The sequence below is a fragment of the Coregonus lavaretus genome (assembly GCF_964263955.1).
Source record: "Coregonus lavaretus genome assembly, chromosome: 3".
Lineage (NCBI taxonomy): Eukaryota > Metazoa > Chordata > Actinopteri > Salmoniformes > Salmonidae > Coregonus > Coregonus lavaretus.
The window spans coordinates 58,548,098-58,569,880 of NC_139990.1; the positions used below are offsets into that span (position 1 = coordinate 58,548,098).

The 21,783-nt window shown below is 44.4% G+C and overlaps 1 protein-coding gene across 6 annotated transcripts in view; it reads right to left on the reverse strand.

Moving 5' to 3' along the window:
• Positions 1-21,783, reverse strand: part of LOC311126928 (oxidation resistance protein 1-like) — an 84,004-nt gene that overhangs the window by 4,653 nt on the left and 57,568 nt on the right. For 5 of the 6 annotated variants that reach the window (XM_084158640.1, XM_084158639.1, XM_084158638.1 and 2 more), the window contains 6 exons: positions 18,213-18,374; positions 17,285-17,469; positions 14,642-15,342; positions 12,493-12,652; positions 7,653-7,818; positions 759-839 (listed from right to left, as the gene is read on the reverse strand). In XM_084158640.1, the coding sequence (XP_084014766.1) occupies positions 759-839; positions 7,653-7,818; positions 12,493-12,652; positions 14,642-15,342; positions 17,285-17,469; positions 18,213-18,374 (1,455 nt within the window). The remainder of the gene's footprint in view (positions 1-758; positions 840-7,652; positions 7,819-12,492; positions 12,653-14,641; positions 15,343-17,284; positions 17,470-18,212; positions 18,375-21,783) is intronic. The other variant, XM_084158637.1, reaches the window with a different exon arrangement.

Genomic DNA, 21,783 nt, shown 5'->3' on the forward strand with positions numbered 1-21,783 from the left:
GCGGCTGGGGAAGTTGCAGTTCATCACTACCCAGATGTGGATGGATGAACACAGTTTGTGAGGCGTCACTCAGAAGTGGAGGAACACAAATTCCACATGTGATTGACAGAGTCGAGAAACTTCAGGAAAATTCACCTCCCTCAACAGATATAGGCTACAACGTATTGTATTATGATTCACATTCTTTGTCTCTCTATGACAACCTTGGGCCTAGGCTATCTAATTAGCTATGGCTATTAATAACAGTAATGAGGCCTTCTTGAAACTAACCACAGCAGTGGTCAGTGAGGAGCTGTGAGAAGTAGATATGCAGGGCATTATGGGCCCTTCATGAAGGCATCAATTACCCTCCTCCCTTTCTCTACCAGGTATTAGTTGCTGGTTGCAGAAAACTCTTCAAATTATCCTCATAGGACAGTTGCTACACGAGGCTGCAGCATCATAGTGCCGGCCCATCCCAAGCCCCTGGTAAAGGTAAGCCCAGGTAAGCTCAGGTCAAGGTTAGCCCAGGCCCAGGTTAGCCCAGGTAGGCCCAGGTCAGCCCAGGTAGGCCAAAGTAGGCCAACTGGGTGAGAGGCAAGAGGTCAGAAACCCACTGAGGAGCTCTAACAGAGCCTGGTAGGGGCAAATCTAAAATGGCATCTTATTCCCTACATAATAGTGGCCAAACATAGTGCACTACATAAGGAATAGGGTGCCATTTGGGACGTAGTCTAGAAAAAGGGAATGGAGAGCTGGAACTTTGCTGGGTTGGGCACCTGAAGCCGCTTGCAGAGAGATTTCAGATCTTCGCTGTTTAGCGCATCGATCCGGCGGTGGTACTCAGTCAGTGACACTACCTGGGGGGGCGGAGACAGGAACAGGAAGTGTAACTCAGCTGCTGGCGATGGAGGGAAAAGGATGAGCACAGCAGAGGGAGGAGAGACACAGTACATTTGAAGGTGGAGACCTGACATCACTGTCTATATTTATACATATACCGGTATGTGATATTCAGGTCTCCATTAAATAGACTAGTCACATGGACTCAGGCCATCTTTTACATAGCCTAGCCCACAGACAGATTTGGTTTGAAGTCTAATATTTGAACAAGTGGTGGTTGATATGAACCAAGAGAATAGAGTGTTTTGCATGGTTGTGTAATCTAAATCAACACCACTACAGGATGTTAGGACCAGCCAGATGGAGGAGAGACAGACAAGCCATTCTGACACAGCCAGAACCAAAACTAATTAAACCAGAGAAGCCATACAAGGACATTCTTCTGATAATCTTATTCAATTGAGAGGATCCGTTGGACCGTAGGTGATACGACAGTTTCAGCACTTGTACTTCCATGACTGATCAAAACTCATTTTCTAATGCTCTTGTCTCTCTGCAGCTGACATATAGTGAGCAATAAGCAGAATCGTGAGAATTGCAATACATATCCTATCGGCACCTAAGTCTCGTGATAATATGGTATGGTGACGTCCCTGGCAATTCCCAGCCCTAATGCTGCTTTTGATCATCATCATTAATAATAATGCGCTGAAGCAAACATCTGCGCCAGACAGAGTTCATGCAAGCTAGCACACGGGAATCCCCCCTTCAAAATAGCCCATCAGCAGTTCGGGCTGAGTCTTACAATAGTTCTACCTCCACAATAACACCTTAAAGCCTGGCTTCTACTTCAGAAGGTAGCTAAGCCCCTTGAGGCCCAGCTCTTCAAGGGGATGTGACCATGAATCAGTACAAAGTGGGATCATATGAAATAGCATAACAAAGCCATCCAAGGGGTGCACAACTCCAGATACAGTACAGTAGGCCTACTTAATCTGTCTCTATAAGGATGGACATGAGCAGTGCTGTGGTTGGGTGGCCCTCAAGGACCGGAGCTGTGTACACCTGCAAATGTAGCCTATCCATAAATATGTTACGATACTGCATGTCTAAAACTAGAACAATTATGAAATTGTCTGAATCTACTATAGCAGTGGTTCCCAACCTTTTTCCTTGGAGCCCCCCCTACTTGTATCTAAGAAAAGCTGAGCCCCCCCCCCTTTCCTTTTCTCTTTGGTTTGCCCTGGTTATCTTTGTTTATAATTAACTGTAGGCCTATACACACACATTGTTACCAAAATAATAATAATGATTCATTATCAGCGTAATAAGTGATTAACAGCACCTATATAGCTCTGTCTTAGATCTCCCTCAGACCAATTAACTGAAACCGGGCAGTTTGTTGCATACACACATGTACATCATGTGAACACTGGTTTTGACACAGCTATAATGTATGTGTTATAAAAATAACAATAAGTAACAATAACAAACAGCAAGTTACAATCAATGGCCACCTTGGGCCTGCATACCGCTGACCAGGGATGGGATGTCAGGTGTGATGCTAGTGACAGCCAGCCTGAAGTCCTGGTGGACATCGAGCCTGTTACAGGCTTTTGAATTTATTGTTACAAGCGCGCTGAAGGCCGTTTCAGACAGGTACAGGTACGTAGTGCTGAATGGTAGAATAACCCTTGTAGCTGCGTGTTTGGCCAGTCTGGGTGCAACGGCGTATCCTTTGACAATCCAAAACTTTTTGTATCCGCTCTCGTGGAAATATTTATTTGACACAGAATCGGCTTGAAGGTCAGCAGGCTCATCTTCACAGCCGAGGTATTACACGTCCTCGAGACTGCAAATGTAAGGGTCCATCACCCACGATTCCTTTGATAAGTATTCGTCAACATCGGCAAAACAGGATTTAATTTCCTCCCGAAGCATGTTCATGTGCCGGGTAAACTCAGTGCGTAAAGACACAGACACAGTGCCACCAGACTGTTTCATCAGCAGTGGAAATTGTTGTAGCTCCCCTTTTGACATTTTTCCAACTCTGTACTCCAGTTTCCGCACAAAAGCGTTGAGAGCGTCTTTGCACTGCATGACGTTTCATTCAGGACCCTGCATCCGCTTGTTTGTCTCATTGTAAAGAGTGAATGTATCTGCTAGGTTTGCCGTTTTGATCCAAAACGCTTCAGTCAGCTGTTCGCAGTGGTCGATTGTGATCTTGCAAGAATTCCTTAATTTTTCCTGCAGTTCCATAAAATGCACAAGCACTTGTCCACGTGACCACCAGCGTACCTCTGTGTGTAACAGCAGTGTTTGATGCGCTTCATCCTCACACAACTGGGCAAACTGTCTCGTTAGTAGGGCGAGCCTTAATGAAAATTACAACAGTTGCCAGGGTGTTACTAAGGTCTTCCGTACGTTTTTTACTGCCCAATGCTTGGCGATGTAGCATGCAGTGGAAAATTGCGCACCCTGGGGCTTTTTCCTTCAATCGGCTGTTAAATCCCTTGTTTTTGCCCATCAACGCTGCAGCCCCATCAGTGCAGCATGCAACAATATTCTCGTAGGGCAGATTGTTGGACGAGAGATATGAGTCCATAGCTATAAAAAATATCTTGGCCTGTTGTTGTTGTGGCTAGATTGGTAGACATATGTCTTGTTTCAAGTCATCACCGTCAATATATTGCACATAAACGATGAGCACGGATTCGTCTGACACTGTTGTTGCTTCATCCAACTGAATGGCAAAGGGAACCTGAAGCTTCTCGTTCAGCTGGTTTTGACAATCTTCAGCCATTTGATCAATTCTGTCTTTGACAGTGTTGTCAGAGAGTGGGACGGTTCTCACTTTCTCTACCACTTGTGGGCCGCAGCCTCTCTACAATTTTCAGGCAGGCGGGTTTGATTAGCTGCTCTCCAATATTGTCCGGCTTTTTAGCCTTGGCAATTAATAGCCAACACTGAAATGATGCCTCTGTGGCTCTGTGTAAATCACTGCCTGCTCTTTCAAATGCTTTTCTGATGTCTGTGGATCTTTTTGATAGTGCCAACTGCTTCTTCCTCTCAAAAAAATCCTGACCTTCACCAATAGTCTCCTGGTGTTTTGTTTCCTGGTATCATTGCATTTTGCTTGGCTTCATGCTGTCATTAGCTAGCTTCTCGCCACAAATGACACATTCTGGCAGAGTCCTGTCCTGTCCTTCAATAAATCCGAAGTTAAGATAACTCAAGATATAGCCTTACTTTATTTTTTGACGATGAGTCATCAGCACTTTTACGTTTCTTAGACATGTTGCTTTATTCATAAAATAGTGATGCTCTGACTGCAGGAAAAACGAGCTGCTAGCTGAAACTGATTGAGCGCAGGTCATTGACGTGCACACTTTCTTTCGGGGAATTACCGCTTTTATGTTTCTCTGACATTATTTTTTTTTTTTAGATTGGCCTTGGCATTGCAAGCATATGATCTTTAATAACATTTTAAAATGTATTAATTTGACAATTAAATTATAGTGGAACATTTTATGCATGTTTGACCTCAAAGCAAATGAGATCACACACCCCCCCTGTGAACTCTGGCGAGGGAGGCGCGGACCCCAGGTTGGGAACCACTGTACTATAGAATTAGGCTCTAAATTAATTGCTGCCATAAACTAGGTAAAAGTTAATTGAGTCAAGTTGGATTGAGCAAACTTGGGTCAAGCAGAAATAAGTTACCTTGAAACACCTCTTTAGTTACCTTACTACTGGTGGAGTAAATAACCTTCTCCCAAACAAGTTGTCACATTACAGTTCTCAATAATGCAAAGAAAAGGGTAAACTACAGCATTCATAAAATATTTATTTGGAGCCTAACTTTAGCTTTAGCTGGCACTAAAGTGCAGTCTATTGAGAAAAGCCAAGTCAGGGCAGTTTGCTGCAGTCCCCATCTTCTGTGTTTAGGAGGAAGGTTTAAGGCTGGCCAACGACCATCGCTGAGTGCCAGTCTGTTTGTGTTTGACAATGAGCAATGGATTTTGCAAGAGTACAAAGATCTGGGACCAGACTCCAACAAGCACGCGATTCTCTACTTCCCTTCCTCCCAAATAACAACTTACATGAAGGTCATTCTTTCCAAAACATTAGCCTACCCAACTAACGTTATGGATATAATTTCTCACCATTACAGAGAAGCCAATCACTGTCAATGCAATGGAAATTGTAGAACTGTAAGCTATACACAGTGCATTGATACAATGTTGCAAGTTAGCTACGATGTTATTAGTTACTAACGTTAGATACAATGTTGCACGATGTTCACAAAAAAAACTGAAGTTCGAACCTCAAAACTTTCCAAAACGAGAACGCAAAGAAAGGAGTGATAAAAAGAACGAAGTAGCGACAACAACATCAAGCGCTGTCTATTTAGACTCATCAAATATGTCAGTGGCTATTTTGATTTCAGTCAGTCACTGGGCAAGCCATTTCCATTTTGCTAGCAAGCTAACCATCCAGCTATGTAGCTCACAGGCTAACAACAACAAAACACGCGTAGCTAAAACACGGACTGTTATGGATACATACATAAGTGTACTTAGGGGTCAGCGGCGTTTCTTCCTTCACCCTTCTAGAGAACATTTCTTTCTTTCGGGGTGAGGTTGAGCTCGACAGTCACATTCCAGATTCTTGAAGTAATTCCAATCTCCACAAGTCGAGGTTGAACCAAACACCGGACAGGCTGGGAATCTAGCTAACTAAAATAGAAACATTTCATATGGGTCTTCTGATGTTTGTTTGACACTCTCAAGAGCCAATGGGAATGCAGGACATGAGCAAAGCCAGCTCCTTATTTGCTCAAAGGCAGAAGGCACTTCCTACTTGCATTCTTCACTAGAGCAATTTAAAGATATAATACCAGTACACTTTTTGTAATGTTTCATGAGGTACTGTAGGGAGATCAAATGCACTTCTCGACTAACGTCACTGTAACAATAAAACGCTTTGTGGATCACCTTTGAGTAGTTTGGGCACACAAACGTTAATCCTTGAAGTAGCTTGACTTGTCATATTTGCCATATTGCATGAATACACATAAAGCACAGTAGACCTAATGATCAATGACCAAATAAAGTTCGAGAAAAGGCTAACAGCATTACAGTAATTACAGACAAATAATCGAAGTGTTGTTTAAAATTCATGTTTACCTCTGAAAGGGTCAACGTAAAAGTGAGGCAACTAATTACTTATTCAAATCACTCGATCATGTAGCCTCTTCAGGACCAGGCCCAAACAAATCCCACTTTGTTTCCTACATCATTCATTTACATTAAAATGTTAATCCCAGCCACAGCTTGCATATCCATTTCTGTATGCAAATAATGTATCCTCTCTCCATTATGCCTCAAGCACGTGCAGCCATGTCCACACACTGGGCGTTTTCCCATTCCTCTACATTCACACCAGATTAATGCATTAACAGTCCTTAATTTGTTCTTTCAAAATCTTGCTTCTTAAATCCCAAAACCCTACTTCCACATTTGAGGGTAAATTAAAATCCCATAAAGCCACTATTAAGGATAGAGCAGAGAATGAGAGAACTGAACACAACTATGTATATTATGGTCACAAGAATGCCCAGATATTTGAAAGAATTCACTATGTGCCTTCCCGGCCTTAAACAAACCAGCTTTTCATCCATCTGTCTACAACTGCGGAACACCACAGTCAGTCTGTCAGTCAGTCCGGTCATCCAGCAAAACTACAGTTTGTGATGACCGACGACAACAGAGATATTGATGCATGCAATATACACTGCATTAATAACGTGGACAACTGACTTGTAACAAAATGATTACACGATCATGCAAAACATTGTGGTTGTTGTAATCTGAGTGAAAATTGCGCATTTCCGACCAAAGGAAATATTATTCACACAAATTACACAATAACCATAACTGTAACACATCAAGCAAACACTTGGACAGATTTATCAAAACAATGTAATCATAAGTGACTGTGCAATAATTTGAACACACAAATATCCTTAAGAAGCACAGAACAATAATGACGGCTGAATAACAATGCAAATGCATTCCATTTAACACTACACACAGTCATATCACTACAAAATAAATCACTTGACTGAATGAAAGCATATAACAAATAGAACGCATATGGACTACAACACAGGCTGGATGAGTAAGTAAATATACACTGAGTGTACAAAACATTAGGAACACCTGGTCTTTTCATGACATAGACTGACCGGGTGAATCCAGGTGAAAGCTATGATCCCTTACTGATGTCACTTCAATCAGTGTAGACGAATGAGAGGAGACAGGTTAAAGAAGGATTTTAAAGCCATGAGACAATTGAGACACGGATTGTACATGTGTGCCATTCAGAGGGTGAACGCGCAAGACAAAAGATTTAAGCGCCTTTGAACGGGGTATGGTAGTAGGTGTCAGGCGCACCAGTTTGAGTGTGTCAAGAACTGCAACGTTGCTGGGTTTTTCACGCTGAACAGTTTCCCCTGTGTATCAAGAATGGTCCACCACCCAAAGGACATCTAGCCAATTTGACACAACTGTGGGAAGCATTGGAGTCAACATGGGCCAGCATCCCTGTGCAACGCTTTCAACACCTTGTAAAGTCCATGCCCTGACGAATTGAAGCTGTTCTGAGGGCAAAAGGGGCTGCAACTCATTATTAGGAGGGTGTTCCTAATGTTTTGTACACTCCGTGTAATGTAACTACTACACATACTACTGTACAGCACAATCCAGCCATGTAAGAAACAACAGTGTAGAATGTAGTGTTGAACACCTCAGTTCTCTAGTCCTTACCTCCCACTCTTTGTTGTTGATATCCGTGAGGGGTTCGTCTTCCCCAGTCTCGGACCCTGAAGGCTTCTTGACCACCATGAACCCTGGCTCGTGCCCGATGCCCTTCACCCCCTCCCCATACATGTCTGGACTCCACTGGACGAAGAACACATACAGGTGCTCGGACCTGGGGAGGGGAGCGAGGTAGAAACACAGAGAGTCAGACACAGAATTACAGAAATGATGGTAACACTTTACTTGAAGAGAACAGTACCTACATAAGGACTTCATAACACATTCATAACCCATACATACCGTATTCATAATCGGTACGTAAAAATTCCATGAATGTTTATGTCAATTTATGTCAACAACCGTCTTGCGGTTTTATTGGTTATGAATACTGTTATGAATATATTTCTGCCAACTTTCAGCCATATTCTGATAGCCTACCGACATCCTAACCCTCGCAACACTTTAATTTCACATGTAAAGTGGACACTTTAGTCTCAAAATGGCCGTCTCTAAATGGCATGAGGCTGTTATGCCACTGCTGTCTTGTGTCTGTATGTATCAGGCTGTATATGGTATTTTTCCCCACTGCCTGGAACTCTCCCACCATTGTCAGGATACTTTACACACATCTTCTGGGTCGCCACTCAACTAGGTCAGTCAGCAGACATAGTCAGTCTGCCAGTGTGTACGTGAGTAATGTATGTGTGTGTTTACATATGTGTGTGTGGGTGTGTGTGTGCACGTGTGTGTGTGCGTGCGTGTATGTGAGTATGTGTAAGTGTGCGCGTCTGTGCACGGGTGTGTGTGTGTAAATTCACTGTGCTGTCCATGGGAACAGAGCCAGCAGAGGAACGGGGCAGCATTACAGGAGCCATTCTGAGATAAACACATTCCAACCACCCCACAATGGCATGGTGATGGTGGTGTGACTGTGTCTGTGACCAGAGACAAGACACACGCCTGTCTGCCTGCTTCAAATGAGATTAACATGTGCGACTGAGAGGAGTGTGTTGTGTGCTGTGCTGTGCTGGTCAACACAAGCCTACTGGCTACTGGGACTGAAAACTGCTGAAGGGCAGAGTTTCCATAGTCAAAGAATGGCTGGTCAAACATCTGATCAGATTCATAACTTTCTGTCCTCCCTCTGTCCAGGACTGGAGACAAAGGCAGCACTGTGCTTGGACCCAACACTGATAATAAGGTTGTGGCAAATTCATTGCAACTAAGTGACTTTTCAGCATTAACTAATCGAATTAAACTGTTGAAGCAATTTGGAATAATTCACTAGAAAAACATATTTTACAGCTTTTGATGAAGATACATATTTCCTTGTATTGGGTGTTCTTTGAAAGGCCTACAGTGGGGGAAAAAAGTATTTAGTCAGCCACCAATTGTGCAAGTTCTCCCACTTAAAAAGATGAGAGAGGCCTGTAATTTTCATCATAGGTACACGTCAACTATGACAGACAAATTGAGCATTTTTTCCCCAGAAAATCACATTGTAGGATTTTTAATGAATTTATTTGCAAATTATGGTGGAAAATAAGTATTTGGTCACCTACAAACAAGCAAGATTTCTGGCTCTCACAGACCTGTAACTTCTTCTTTAAGAGGCTCCTCTGTCCTCCACTCGTTACCTGTATTAATGGCACCTGTTTGAACTTGTTATCAGTATAAAAGACACCTGTCCACAACCTCAAACAGTCACACTCCAAACTCCACTATGGCCAAGACCAAAGAGCTGTCAAACGACACCAGAAACAAAATTGTAGACCTGCACCAGGCTGGGAAGACTGAATCTGCAATAGGTAAGCAGCTTGGTTTGAAGAAATCAACAGTGGGAGCAATTATTAGGAAATGGAAGACATACAAGACCACTGATAATCTCCCTCGATCTGGGGCTCCACGCAAGATCTCACCCCGTGGGGTCAAAATGATCACAAGAACGGTGAGCAAAAATCACAGAACCACACGGGGGGACCTAGTGAATGACCTGCAGAGAGCTGGGACCAAAGTAACAAAGCCTGCCATCAGTAACACACTACGCCGCCAGGGACTCAAATCCTGCAGTGCCAGATGTGTCCCCCTGCTTAAGCCAGTACATGTCCAGGCCCGTCTGAAGTTTGCTAGAGTGCATTTGGATGATCCAGAAGAGGATTGGGAGAATGTCATATGGTCAGATGAAACCAAAATAGAACTTTTTGGTAAAAACTCAACTCGTCGTGTTTGGAGGACAAAGAATGCTGAGTTGCATCCAAAGAACACCATACCTACTGTTAAGCATGGGGGTGGAAACATCATGCTTTGGGGCTGTTTTTCTGCAAAGGGACCAGGACGACTGATCCGTGTAAAGGAAAGAATGAATGGGGCCATGTATCGTGAGATTTTGAGTGAAAACCTCCTTCCATCAGCAAGGGCATTGAAGATGAAACGTGGCTGGGTCTTTCAGCATGACAATGATCCCAAACACACCGCCCGGGCAACGAAGGAGTGGCTTCGTAAGAAGCATTTCAAGGTCCTGGAGTGGCCTAGCCAGTCTCCAGATCTCAACCCCATAGAAAATCTTTGGAGGGAGTTGAAAGTCTGTGTTGCCCAGCGACAGCCCCAAAACATCACTGCTCTAGAGATCTGCATGGAGGAATGGGCCAAAATACCAGCAACAGTGTGTGAAAACCTTGTGAAGACTTACAGAAAACGTTTGACCTGTGTCATTGCCAACAAAGGGTATATAACAAAGTATTGAGAAACTTTTGTTATTGACCAAATACTTATTTTCCACCATAATTTGCAAATAAATTCATTAAAAATCCTACAATGTGATTTTCTGGATTTTTTTTTCTCATTTTGTCTGTCATAGTTGACGTGTACCTATGATGAAAATTACAGGCCTCTCTCATCTTTTTAAGTGGGATAACTTTTTTCCCCCACTGTAAATGATACACTCATTATGAATACTGCTGACATTGCTGGCCAACATCCCAGAGGAGTCGAAATTGTGGGCAGAAATGTCATCCAAAGCACACTGAAATACTGCACAAAATCTATATAACTGGACTGCTTTTCACAACCTGGTCCACTTTTCACACAGGGAAAGAAGTGGTTAGTTGAGTTCCCTCTGTGAAAAATAATTTATGTACAGTGGGGAGAACAAGTATTTGATACACTGCCGATTTTGCAGGTTTTCAAAAATCCAGAAAATCACATTGTATGATTTTTAAGTAATTAATTTGCATTTTATTGCATGACATAAGTATTTGATCACCTACCAACCAGTAAGAATTCCGGCTCTCACAGACCTGTTAGTTTTTCTTTAAGAAGCCCTCCTGTTCTCCACTCATTACCTGTATTAACTGCACCTGTTTGAACTCGTTACCTGTATAAAAGACACCTGTCCACACACTCAATCAAACAGACTCCAACCTCTCCACAATGGCCAAGACCAGAGAGCTGTGTAAGGACATCAGGGATAAAATTGTAGACCTGCACAAGGCTGGGATGGGCTACAGGACAATAGGCAAGCAGCTTGGTGAGAAGGCAACAACTGTTGGCGCAATTATTAGAAAATTGAAGAAGTTCAAGATGACGGTCAATCACCCTTGGTCTGGGGCTCCATGCAAGATCTCACCTCGTGGGGCATCAATGATCATGAGGAAGGTGAGGGATCAGCCCAGAACTACATGGCAGGACCTGGTCAATGACCTGAAGAGAGCTGGGACCACAGTCTCAAAGAAAACCATTAGTAACACACTATGCCATCATGGATTAAAATCCTGCAGCGCACGCAAGGTCCCCCTGCTCAAGCCAGCGCATGTCCAGGCCCGTCCGAAGTTTGCCAATGACCATCTGGATGATCCAGAGGAGGAATGGGAGAAGGTCATGTGGTCTGATGAGACAAAAATAGAGCTTTTTGGTCTAAACTCCACTCGCCGTGTTTGGAGGAAGAAGAAGGATGAGTACAACCCCAAGAACACCATCCCAACCGTGAAGCATGGAGGTGGAAACATCATTCTTTGGGGATGCTTTTCTGCAAAGTGGACAGGACGACTGCACCGTATTGAGGGGAGGATGGATGGGGCCATGTATCGCGAGATCTTGGCCAACAACCTCCTTCCCTCAGTAAGAGCATTGAAGATGAAACGTGGCTGGGTCTTTCAGCATGACAATGACCTGAAACACACAGCCAGGGCAACTAAGGAGTGGCTCCGTAAGAAGCATCTCAAGGTCCTGGAGTGGCCTAGCCAGTCTCCAGACCTGAACCCAATAGAAAATCTTTGGAGGGAGCTGAAAGTCCGTATTGCCCAGCGACAGCCCCGAAACCTGAAGGATCTGGAGAAGGTCTGTATGGAGGAGTGGGCCAAAATCCCTGCTGCAGTGTGTGCAAACCTGGTCAAGACCTACAGGAAACGTATGATCTCTGTAATTGCAAACAAAGGTTTCTGTACCAAATATTAAGTTCTGCTTTTCTGATGTATCAAATACTTATGTCATGCAATAAAATGCAAATTAATTACTTAAAAATCATACAATGTGATTTTCTGGATTTTTGTCTCTCACAGTTGAAGTGTACCTATGACAAAAATTACAGACCTCTACATGCTTTGTAAGTAGGAAAACCTGAAAAATCGGCAGTGTATCAAATACTTGTTCTCCCCACTGTATGTGTGTGTGAGAGTGTGTGTGTCTGCAGAGTGGGTGAATAAATAAATAATCTAGCTGTCTGGTCTGGTCTGGTGGCAGCATAGTGAGATGGGCTTGGCGCTTGGCAGACATTGGGGCTGCACTACAGTGATTCTGCAAACCTTGGCGCTGCAGTGTGGTGCACACACACACACACACACACACTCACCTCTCCTGCGGCACAGCGAACCAGTACTCGTGTTTCCTGTCTCTCTGGGCGTACTGCTGCATGGAGGCGCTGGCGTTGGACACAAAAGTCTTCTTCATGGGCTGGCCCACCCGCAGACACAGGAACTTGTGGGACCGGTGCCTCTGCCGCTCTGTGGACACTGTAGGGCCACACGACAAACAGGAAATAATCACATGATGATTAATTATTATCTTATCCATCTTAATAGTTACAGGGTCAAAGCTGATACCAATCTGATTTCAATCTTCCAGAATATGTTTCACTTTAGTGATTGACCGAATGTAGGCCTACTCCTGGTTTAAAACATATACTCTTATTATCTAGTAGTCCCTCACCACCACCAATATAGAACTGGACCTAATCCATCTGTAAATAAGAAAACATTTCAGATCTATTTGACAACAGGGTCTTTATGTGACCTAGATCTCCTCCCCTGTTTACCAGGTATCTCAACAGACAGTCATTTTGTGCCAGAATAATAGGAAGATGACCCAAATAAACATAGCTCATAACAGATCATGACACCAAAACATATGCCTGCTTTTATTAACGACCATTAGAAGGTCAAATCAGTAGGAGTTCTACAAAGAAAAGAGACACTTTGTGACAACACAGACTGGGACCCATAGTCACAAACAGAGGCAGATAAATGGTTAATCTACTTCAAAACAAGCTGAAATACACACACAATTACTGTGTTTTCAAATAGAATTTCTCCCACTGAGCTATGTTTTATAGCTCAGTGGGAGAAATTCTATTTGAAAAAACAGTAATTGCGTGTGTAATTCAGCTTGTTTTGAAGTGGGGCCTTGGCTAGCGTCTGCCATGGTAATGTGGTGTGGAGTAAAGCAGAACACAGCTGTGATCCCAGCGAATTAGAGCAGACATTCTAGGAACTCTCTGTGGGGTGAGAATTAGAGTGATATAAATGATGGGAACACAACCAGACTGGGTTCAACCAGTATTTGTTTTCTTTCAAAAATACTTTGAGTTTGATTGAGCCTGCCTGGAGTGCCAGATGGGCGGGATTTGCACTTTTGGGACTATTCCATTGGTTCCAATGCGCCAGGCAAACAATCAGATGCAGCAAAAGTGTTTGAAAGAAAACAAATATGATTAGAACCCAGGTCTGAACACAACTAAGTGAGGCACTAGAGCTCACATAGAACTGTAGAACAGTGGAAGAATAACATACTGTACCTATAGCAGGCATAATATAATATAATATAATATGCCATTTAGCAGACGCTTTTATCCAAAGCGACTTATAGTCATGTGTGCATAAATGTTTACGTATGGGTGGTCCCGGGGATGGAACCCACTACCCTGGCGTTACAAGCGCCATGCTCTACCAATTGAGCTACAGAGGACCAGAACACAGTAGTAGTTTGAGCCTGCACACTACCATGGTAACGTTAGTCTATGTTCTAGGGTAAGAAATATGCTATGTTTACTGAAAAAGACATCAAACCAAAAAGAGAAGGCAGCTATAAAATGTAAATAGTTAAGTCACTTTAAATGCTGCACGTGTCTCTGAGGGTTTTTAATGCAGGCGGTCTAAACGATATTGTGTTTCCCCTCAGTTACGTGTGGGTATTTGTGTTGTCTCTTTGTGTTTGATTTTTAGGTTTTAGCCTGTTTTGGAGTTGAGTGCATGTGGCAGCAGACCGGCTAACAGCAGAGCTAGATCAAAGCGGTGTATAATGCCTCTGCTCATTCCTCTAGGTGATAACAGCACACCACACAGTTCCCTCTCCCTTTCTTATTCCAATTACAACTGGGGAGGCACAAAGCTGTGACAGGGAGGTTATCAGGAGCACCCAGCAGCCGAGGTGTACGGAAGCAGCCAGAGCCAACTTTACTGTGATAGAACTGGGAGCTTCATTAGAATAGTTGCATTATGATGATAGTTGCAGAGACGGCAAATGGCAACGGCATACCTGGCAGTGAGGATTTGTAATAATCTGCAATAACTGTCTATAGATTTGCCTTCATGTTGAGAACTCAAGTAGGGTCGAAATGGAAGCTGAACATATTTTCGCACCTACTGAAAAACAATGGAAGTGCATAGTCTAAGGCTATGTATTTCATATTTTCATAATACAACAAAGACACGTTGTCTCACTACCTTCTGCAGAGTCCTGTCCCTCCTCATTTTGTGTTACATTCTCCATTTGCTCTGTGGCTTGTTGCATAGTGTGACTCTTCCACATCTTCCTCAGTTCCTCCACGTCCGTCTCGGAGTCCCGGGACCCCTCTCTGCTCAGCTTGGGCCTGTCTCCCGGACCCCCCTCCTGGCCAGAGGGCTCCCCAGGCCCGGTGGTAGAGCTCTGGGAGGCAGGACGTGAGGAGGGTCCCTGGTCTGGTCCCTGGCTGGTGGTGGGTGTGCTTGGTGCTGCCTTCTCCACATCCACACTGTGCTGCTTGGAGCCCATGGGAGACTGGCTCTGGGCCGTGTGGCTGTCTGGATTGTCCTCTGCTGTGGTGGGTTGTTTCTCCTGGCCCTCCGTTGGTGGCTGGCAAACTGACCTGCGGGCGCTGCTTGGGGCACCTGGGGGGATGGTGGCCTCCACCTGGGTGACAGTTTGGATGGATTCTGTGGAGGCTGTGGCTGAGGAGGACTTGTCCAGCTGGAGGTCTTCGGAGGACGCAGCCTCCTCCCGGATGGGGGACAGCTCTGACTCGGGGAAGACATCCTCGGAGAAGGAGCCCTCTGTGCTGCGGGGGGCCGCGCTGCCGCTGTTGTTGCCCGGGACTCTCAGACGCTGCTCCGGGTCCGGCTGAGAGGAGGTGGAGGGCCCGCGCTCTGATGTCAAAGGCTCCAGGTGTCTGGATAGGGAAGAAATCAGTAAAGAAGAAAATACAAGTTAGAGAGGTCTGAATTTGAATGCAGCAGAATGGCACAGTTTTCTTTTGTTTATTACAGTATAGTGTGGAGAGACCAGGTGAAACAAGTAATCCTCTCAATATGAATCTATGAATGAGATCTGTAAGTGAACTGCTCTGCATAATAATATGAAGAGGTTTTGTACAGTAAATTAACAGGGACACAGTGTAACAGAAACACTGTGCAGCCAGCCAGCCAACTAACAGGATTCCTCTACATATTGTAACAGCACACTAGACTCCACAGGTTCTCCAAAGACCTGTTGTGGGACTAAAATAGTTTGCTCCTAGCTCCAGCTGTGTGTATGATAACAAAACACTGGTTGGCACACAGGCAGGCCTTTGTTATTGTGTGCTCTTTAAGACAGAGTCTGCTTGCATCACATTTGAGAAAACAGCTGTCCTCATACACAGAGACAATGGCTGCGTTTCAAACTCAAAGAAGACAGCTCTCGGCCCTAAACCCTCTGCCCTTGAATGGCGTTTTACATCTTAAATGTCCCTTGCCCAAGCGAGGGAGAGTGATGATCGGAGAGGCAATGTCCTTGGTGAAAATCTTGAGCTTAAAAACAACCAACCTAAAGCTATTAATGTACCTAGTATGCTAATGTATCTAGCTAGCACTCCTGTCAGGTAGCTAGCTACAGTTACCCATAGCTGGCTAGCTAGTTTTATAGTCTTTCTGAAATGCCGAAAATTCAGGCTTGTTGATTCCATTTGACACTTCGGCCACCAGAGTTTGACATGTGACTACAGTTTGCATTGAATTGTGGGTCATATCAACCCCGCAAGTGACCAAAGTTGTTCACTCGCTCCCTCAAGCTAAATCGAGGGCCGAGGGGGCAACGTTAGTGAATTGGACCTCCACTTAAGATGGCAATCAAACTGCATCTGGTATCGACGGGGATTCCCCAGAGGGAAAGTGGCTAGCGCAAGGGATGAGGGGTTAAAAATAACATGCTTGGACTGCAGCCAATAACCATTAGACATCACAATAGATGCTCCATGAGATCTGAACACTTAACACAGTCCAAATCCACCACTGAACATTCACAGACATACAGGAACTATAGTGGAAGGGCTAAGCATAGCTCTATAGTTACAATAATAATAATAATAATATATGCCTCTTAGCAGACATTTTCATCCAACTTACAGTTCAGTAAGTGCATACATAATTAGCATGTGTACGTGATCTCAGCGGGACGTGAACCTACGACCTTGGCATCGCTAGCGCCGCGCTCTTAAAAACTGAGCCGCAGAAGACCACAGCTACAAATAGCTAACGCTATATTGGTAAGATTTCATCATAGTATTAATATAACACAATTATCTTGATCTGAGCAAACAATCCATGTTAAATTGCTAATAAAAACAGAGACGGTAGGAGATCTGTATGTGGGTGGCATGCCATGGAGATAAACTAAGCTGGCTGCTGAAGTGGATATATTATTACATCAAGCAAATGGGTGAGCAATCCAGACGTAGGTGGGTGAATGCATAGTTCATTAACCTTGCTATAATTGCCATTTCCTTTTTATTGTTGGCATGGAGGAATATAATTAATCTGTTGGTTGGTTGCTGATGTAATCAGTGTGCGCCTGCAGTGCCGGGCTGATGAAGTGATTACGGGGGGGCTGTGATGCTGAGTGTGACCAGGGAGGGAGTGGTAGAAAAAAAGTGGGTAAACGAGTGATGTGTAACGTAAACGCAAATGCAAACAACGTTCATTTTGTGTAATAGGTCCGTAAACGCTCCTCCTCTCCAATACATCCCTGGTAGTGTGATTCAGTAGGCACAAAACGGATGGTTGCTGATGTAATCAGTGTGCGCTAATGAACACGACCCCTGTGTGTGACTGTCAGACAGACGACAGGGCTCTTACGCGGGCACGGCCTCTCTGATCTTGCTGTCAGTGATCTCCTTGTAGATGGCTGCAGACATGACCTCCTCCAGGGGACACATGTAGCCGTACTCCTCACAGCCGTGCTCCTGCACCAGAGGGTCCATCCTGTGGGGGTCAAACATTATGTTGTTGGGCGTCACCAGCAACACCCCGCTCACCGCACCCTGGAGGGGGGATGGAGAGAGAGGGAGGGGGGAGGGAGAGAGAGCGAGAGAGAGACAGAGAGCGAGAGCGAGAGCGAGAGCGAGAGCGAGAGCGAGAGCGAGAGCGAGAGCGAGAGCGAGAGCGAGAGCGAGAGCGAGAGAGAGAGAGAGAGAGAGAGAGAGAGAGAGAGAGAGAGAGAGAGAGAGAGAGAGAGAGAGAGAGAGAGAGAGAGAGAGAGAGAGAGAGAGAGAGAGCGAGAGCGAGAGAGAGAGAGAGAGAGACAGAGAGAGAGACAGACAGAGAGAGAGACCGAGAGACAGAGATAAAGAGAGGGTTAGACAGAGTAATATAGCTAGACATTGAGCATGAAAAAGCTTGCAGTGAAAGAAATGTGTCAGCCATTTAGTGGAAGAGATGTATTACCTTGCCAGCATAAATAAACAAAATGGCTGTACTGTAAGTATCCAAAAGCAACTGAAGGATATTGACTATGAACAGGAAGCTCCAATACTGACCTCCATGTGGGGGGAAAAGCTGCGAAGCTTTGATTTAGACTGAATGGATCAATATTGGTTTCATTGTTCAATAGCATGGATCTGAGCTGCTAGAGGTGGATGTTGGCTGGCAGAGGGCCAGCATTCCTGAACATCCTCTGAACTTCTCCACGCGCTTACCGTATAATACTGTACTTATATTATATATAGAATATACTATATATACACTGTATAGTACTGTAATATATATGAATATACATTATATATACCTTGCCGTCTGTGATGTACTTGCAATTGATTTTGAGAAACTTCTCTGTCAGGGCCTCTTCCTCCTCGGAGGTGGACGACACCACACGGGCCTGGCGGAGTGCTGAGAACACCGGAGCATGATGATGATGGTAAGCCTCTGGCCTGGGAGCGCCATCGGATTCCTGCAGGGAGGGGTGGCCATTTTGAATAACAGGAGAGGAGGGAGAAGTAAAGGGTGGAGAAGAATGAACACATTTAGCGTTTAGTGATATGTTTACAAAACAGTTAGTTATGGCTTTAGATTATCCTCCAAGTCATATACAGTGAGGGAAAAAAGTATTTGATCCCCTGCTGATTTTGTACGTTTGCCCACTGACAAAGACATGATCAGTCTATAATTTTAATGGTAGGTTTATTTGAACAGTGAGAGACAGAATAACAACAACAACATTCAGAAAAACGCATGTCAAAAATGTTATAAATTGATTTGCATTTTAATGAGGGAAATAAGTATTTGACCCCTCTGCAAAACATTACTTAGCACTTGGTGGCAAAACCCTTGTTGGCAATCACAGAGGTCAGACGTTTCTTGTAGTTGGCCACCAGGTTTGCACACATCTCAGGAGGGATTTTGTCCCACTACTCTTTGCAGATCTTCTCCAAGTCATTAAGGTTTCGAAGCTGACGTTTGGCAACTCGAACCTTCAGCTCCCTCCACAGATTTTCTATGGGATTAAGGTCTGGAGGCTGGCTAGGCCACTCCAGGACCTTAATGTGCTTCTTCTTGAGCCACTCCTTTGTTGCCTTGGCCGTGTGTTTTGGGTCATTGTCATGCTGGAATACCCATCCACGACCCATTTTCAATGCCCTGGCTAAGGGAAGGAGGTTCACCCAAGATTTGACGGTACATGGCCCCGTCCATCGTCCCTTTGATGCGGTGAAGTTGTCCTGTCCCCTTAGCAGAAAAACACCCCCAAAGCATAATGTTTCCACCTCCATGTTTGACGGTTGGGATGGTGTTCTTGGGGTCATAGGCAGCATTCCTCCTCCTCCAAACACGGCGAGTTGAGTTGATGCCAAAGTGCTCCATTTTGGTCTCATCTGACCACAACACTTTCACCCAGTTCTCCTCTGAATCATTCAGATGTTCATTGGCAAACTTCAGACAGGCCTGTATATGTGCTTTCTTGAGCAGGGGGACCTTGCGGGTGCTGCAGGATTTCAGTCCTTCACGGTGTAGTGTGTTACCAATTGTTTTCTTGGTGACTATGGTCCAGCTGCCTTGAGATCATTGACAAGATCCTCCCGTGTAGTTCTGGGCTGATTCCTCACCGTTCTCATGATCATTGCAACTCCACGAGGTGAGATCTTGCATGGAGTCCCAGGCCAAGGGAGATTGACAGTTATTTTGTGTTTCTTCCATTTGGGAATAATCACACCAACTGTTGTCACCTTCTCACCAAGCTGCTTGGCGATGGTCTTGTAGCCCATTCCAGCCTTGTGTAGGTCTACAATCTTGTCCCTGACATCCTTGGAGAGCTCTTTGGTCTTGGCCATGGTGGAGAGTTTGGAATCTGATTGATTGATTGCTTCTGTGGACAGGTGTCTTTTATACAGGTAACAAGCTGAGATTAGGAGCATTCCCTTTAAGAGTGTGCTCCTAATCTCAGCTCATTACCTGTATAAAAGACACCTGGGAGCCAGAAATCTTTCTGATTGAGAGGGGGTCAAATACTTATTTCCCTCATTAAAATGCAAATCAATTTATAACATTTTTGTCATGCGTTTTTCTGGATTTTTTGTTTGTTATTCTGTCTCTCACTGTTCAAATAAACCTACCATTAAAATGATAGACTGAACATTTATTTGTCAGTGGGCAAACGTACAAAATCAGCAGGGGATCAAATACTTTTTTCCCTCACTGTAGAATAGTATCAACAGCAGCCGTATCAATTCAACAACACTCAACGCTCAAACGATTGAATGTAATCAATATAAGCAATCTTAGATTTCAGTAACAAACTTCTTGCACACATCACATACCATAGAAATAGAATGAATAAAAAGGGAATCTCCAAGTCTTCAAGTCTCCAAATCTTCAAGTCAATGATTGCATAATGGGTGGACTGGCAGCCATTTTGAGTGTACCCATGGCAGGAAGTAAAAGCAGGAAGTATACCCTTCAATCTGTGCTGTGTTTGGTTGAGTCAACTCAACTGACATTACAAAAATATATTCCATTGCAACTAGCATAATTTGAATGAACATTCTACATTACCGTGGCAATCTAGCATCAGTTTATAGAAAATTCCAAAATACCATGGAGATTATTGCTTCACAATACCTGGCAGCCATTGTGAATGTACGTACCCATGAGTTTACCAGTCAAATTTCCAGGGTTAGAGCTTCCAAGCCGTTCTATTCATTATATTTCTATGTCATATACTCAAGCGACATGTTACATTGATTTGACCTGATTATATACCAAGTGATAATAATGAAGAAGGAGTTGGCAAAATCAGATCTAAGTTTATATGTCTCCCTACATCAAACCAATCAGCCAGAGTATCTAAATATACAGTAGAGTATAGCTAGTCTACATGTAGCACTGTTTTCTGCACTGCTAGCCAATCAGGTCAACAAACAGATAGACAGAGAAAGACATGTACACTACATGACCAAAAGTATGTGGACACCTGCTCGTCGAACATCTCATTCCAAAATCATGGGCATTAATATGGAGTTGGTCCCCCCGTTGCTGCTATAACAGCATCCACTCTTCTGGGAAGGCGTTCCAGTAGATGTAGGAACATTGCTAAGGGGACTTGCTTCCATTCAGCCACAAGAGCATTAGTGAGGTTGGGCAATGATGTTGGGCGATTAGGCCTGGCTCGCAGTCAGTGTTCCAATTCATCCCAAAGGTGTTCGATGGGGTTGAGGTCAGGGCTCTGTGCAGGCCAGTCAAGTTCTTCCACACCGATCTCGACAAACCATTTCTGTATGGACCTCGTTTTGTGCATGGGGGCATTGTCATGGTGAAACAGGAAAGGGCCTTCCCCAAACTGTTGCCACAAAGTTGGAAGCACATAATCGTGTAGAATGTCATTGTATGCTGTAGCGTTAAGAGTTCCCTTCACTGGAACTAAGGGGCCTAGCCCGAACCATGAAAAACAGCCCCAGACCATTATTCCTCCTCCACCAAACTTTACAGTTGGCACTATGCATTGGGGCAGGTAGCGTTCTCCTGGCATCTGCCAAACCTAGATTCGTCCGTCGGACTGCCAGATGGTGAAGCGTGATTCATCACTCCAGAGAACGCGTTTCCACTGCTCCAGAGTCCTATGGCGGCGAGCTTTCCACCACTCCAGCCGACGCTTGGCATTGCGCATGGTGATCGAAGGCTTGCATGTGGCTGCTCGGCCATGGAAACCCATTTCATGAAGCTCCCGACAAACAGTTTGTGTGCTGACGTTGCTTCCAGAGGCAGTTTGGAACTCGGTAGTGAGTGTTGCAACCGAGGACAGAAGATTTTTACGCACTACGAGCTTCAGCACTCCCGTTCTGTGAGCTTGTGTGGCCTAGCACTTTGCG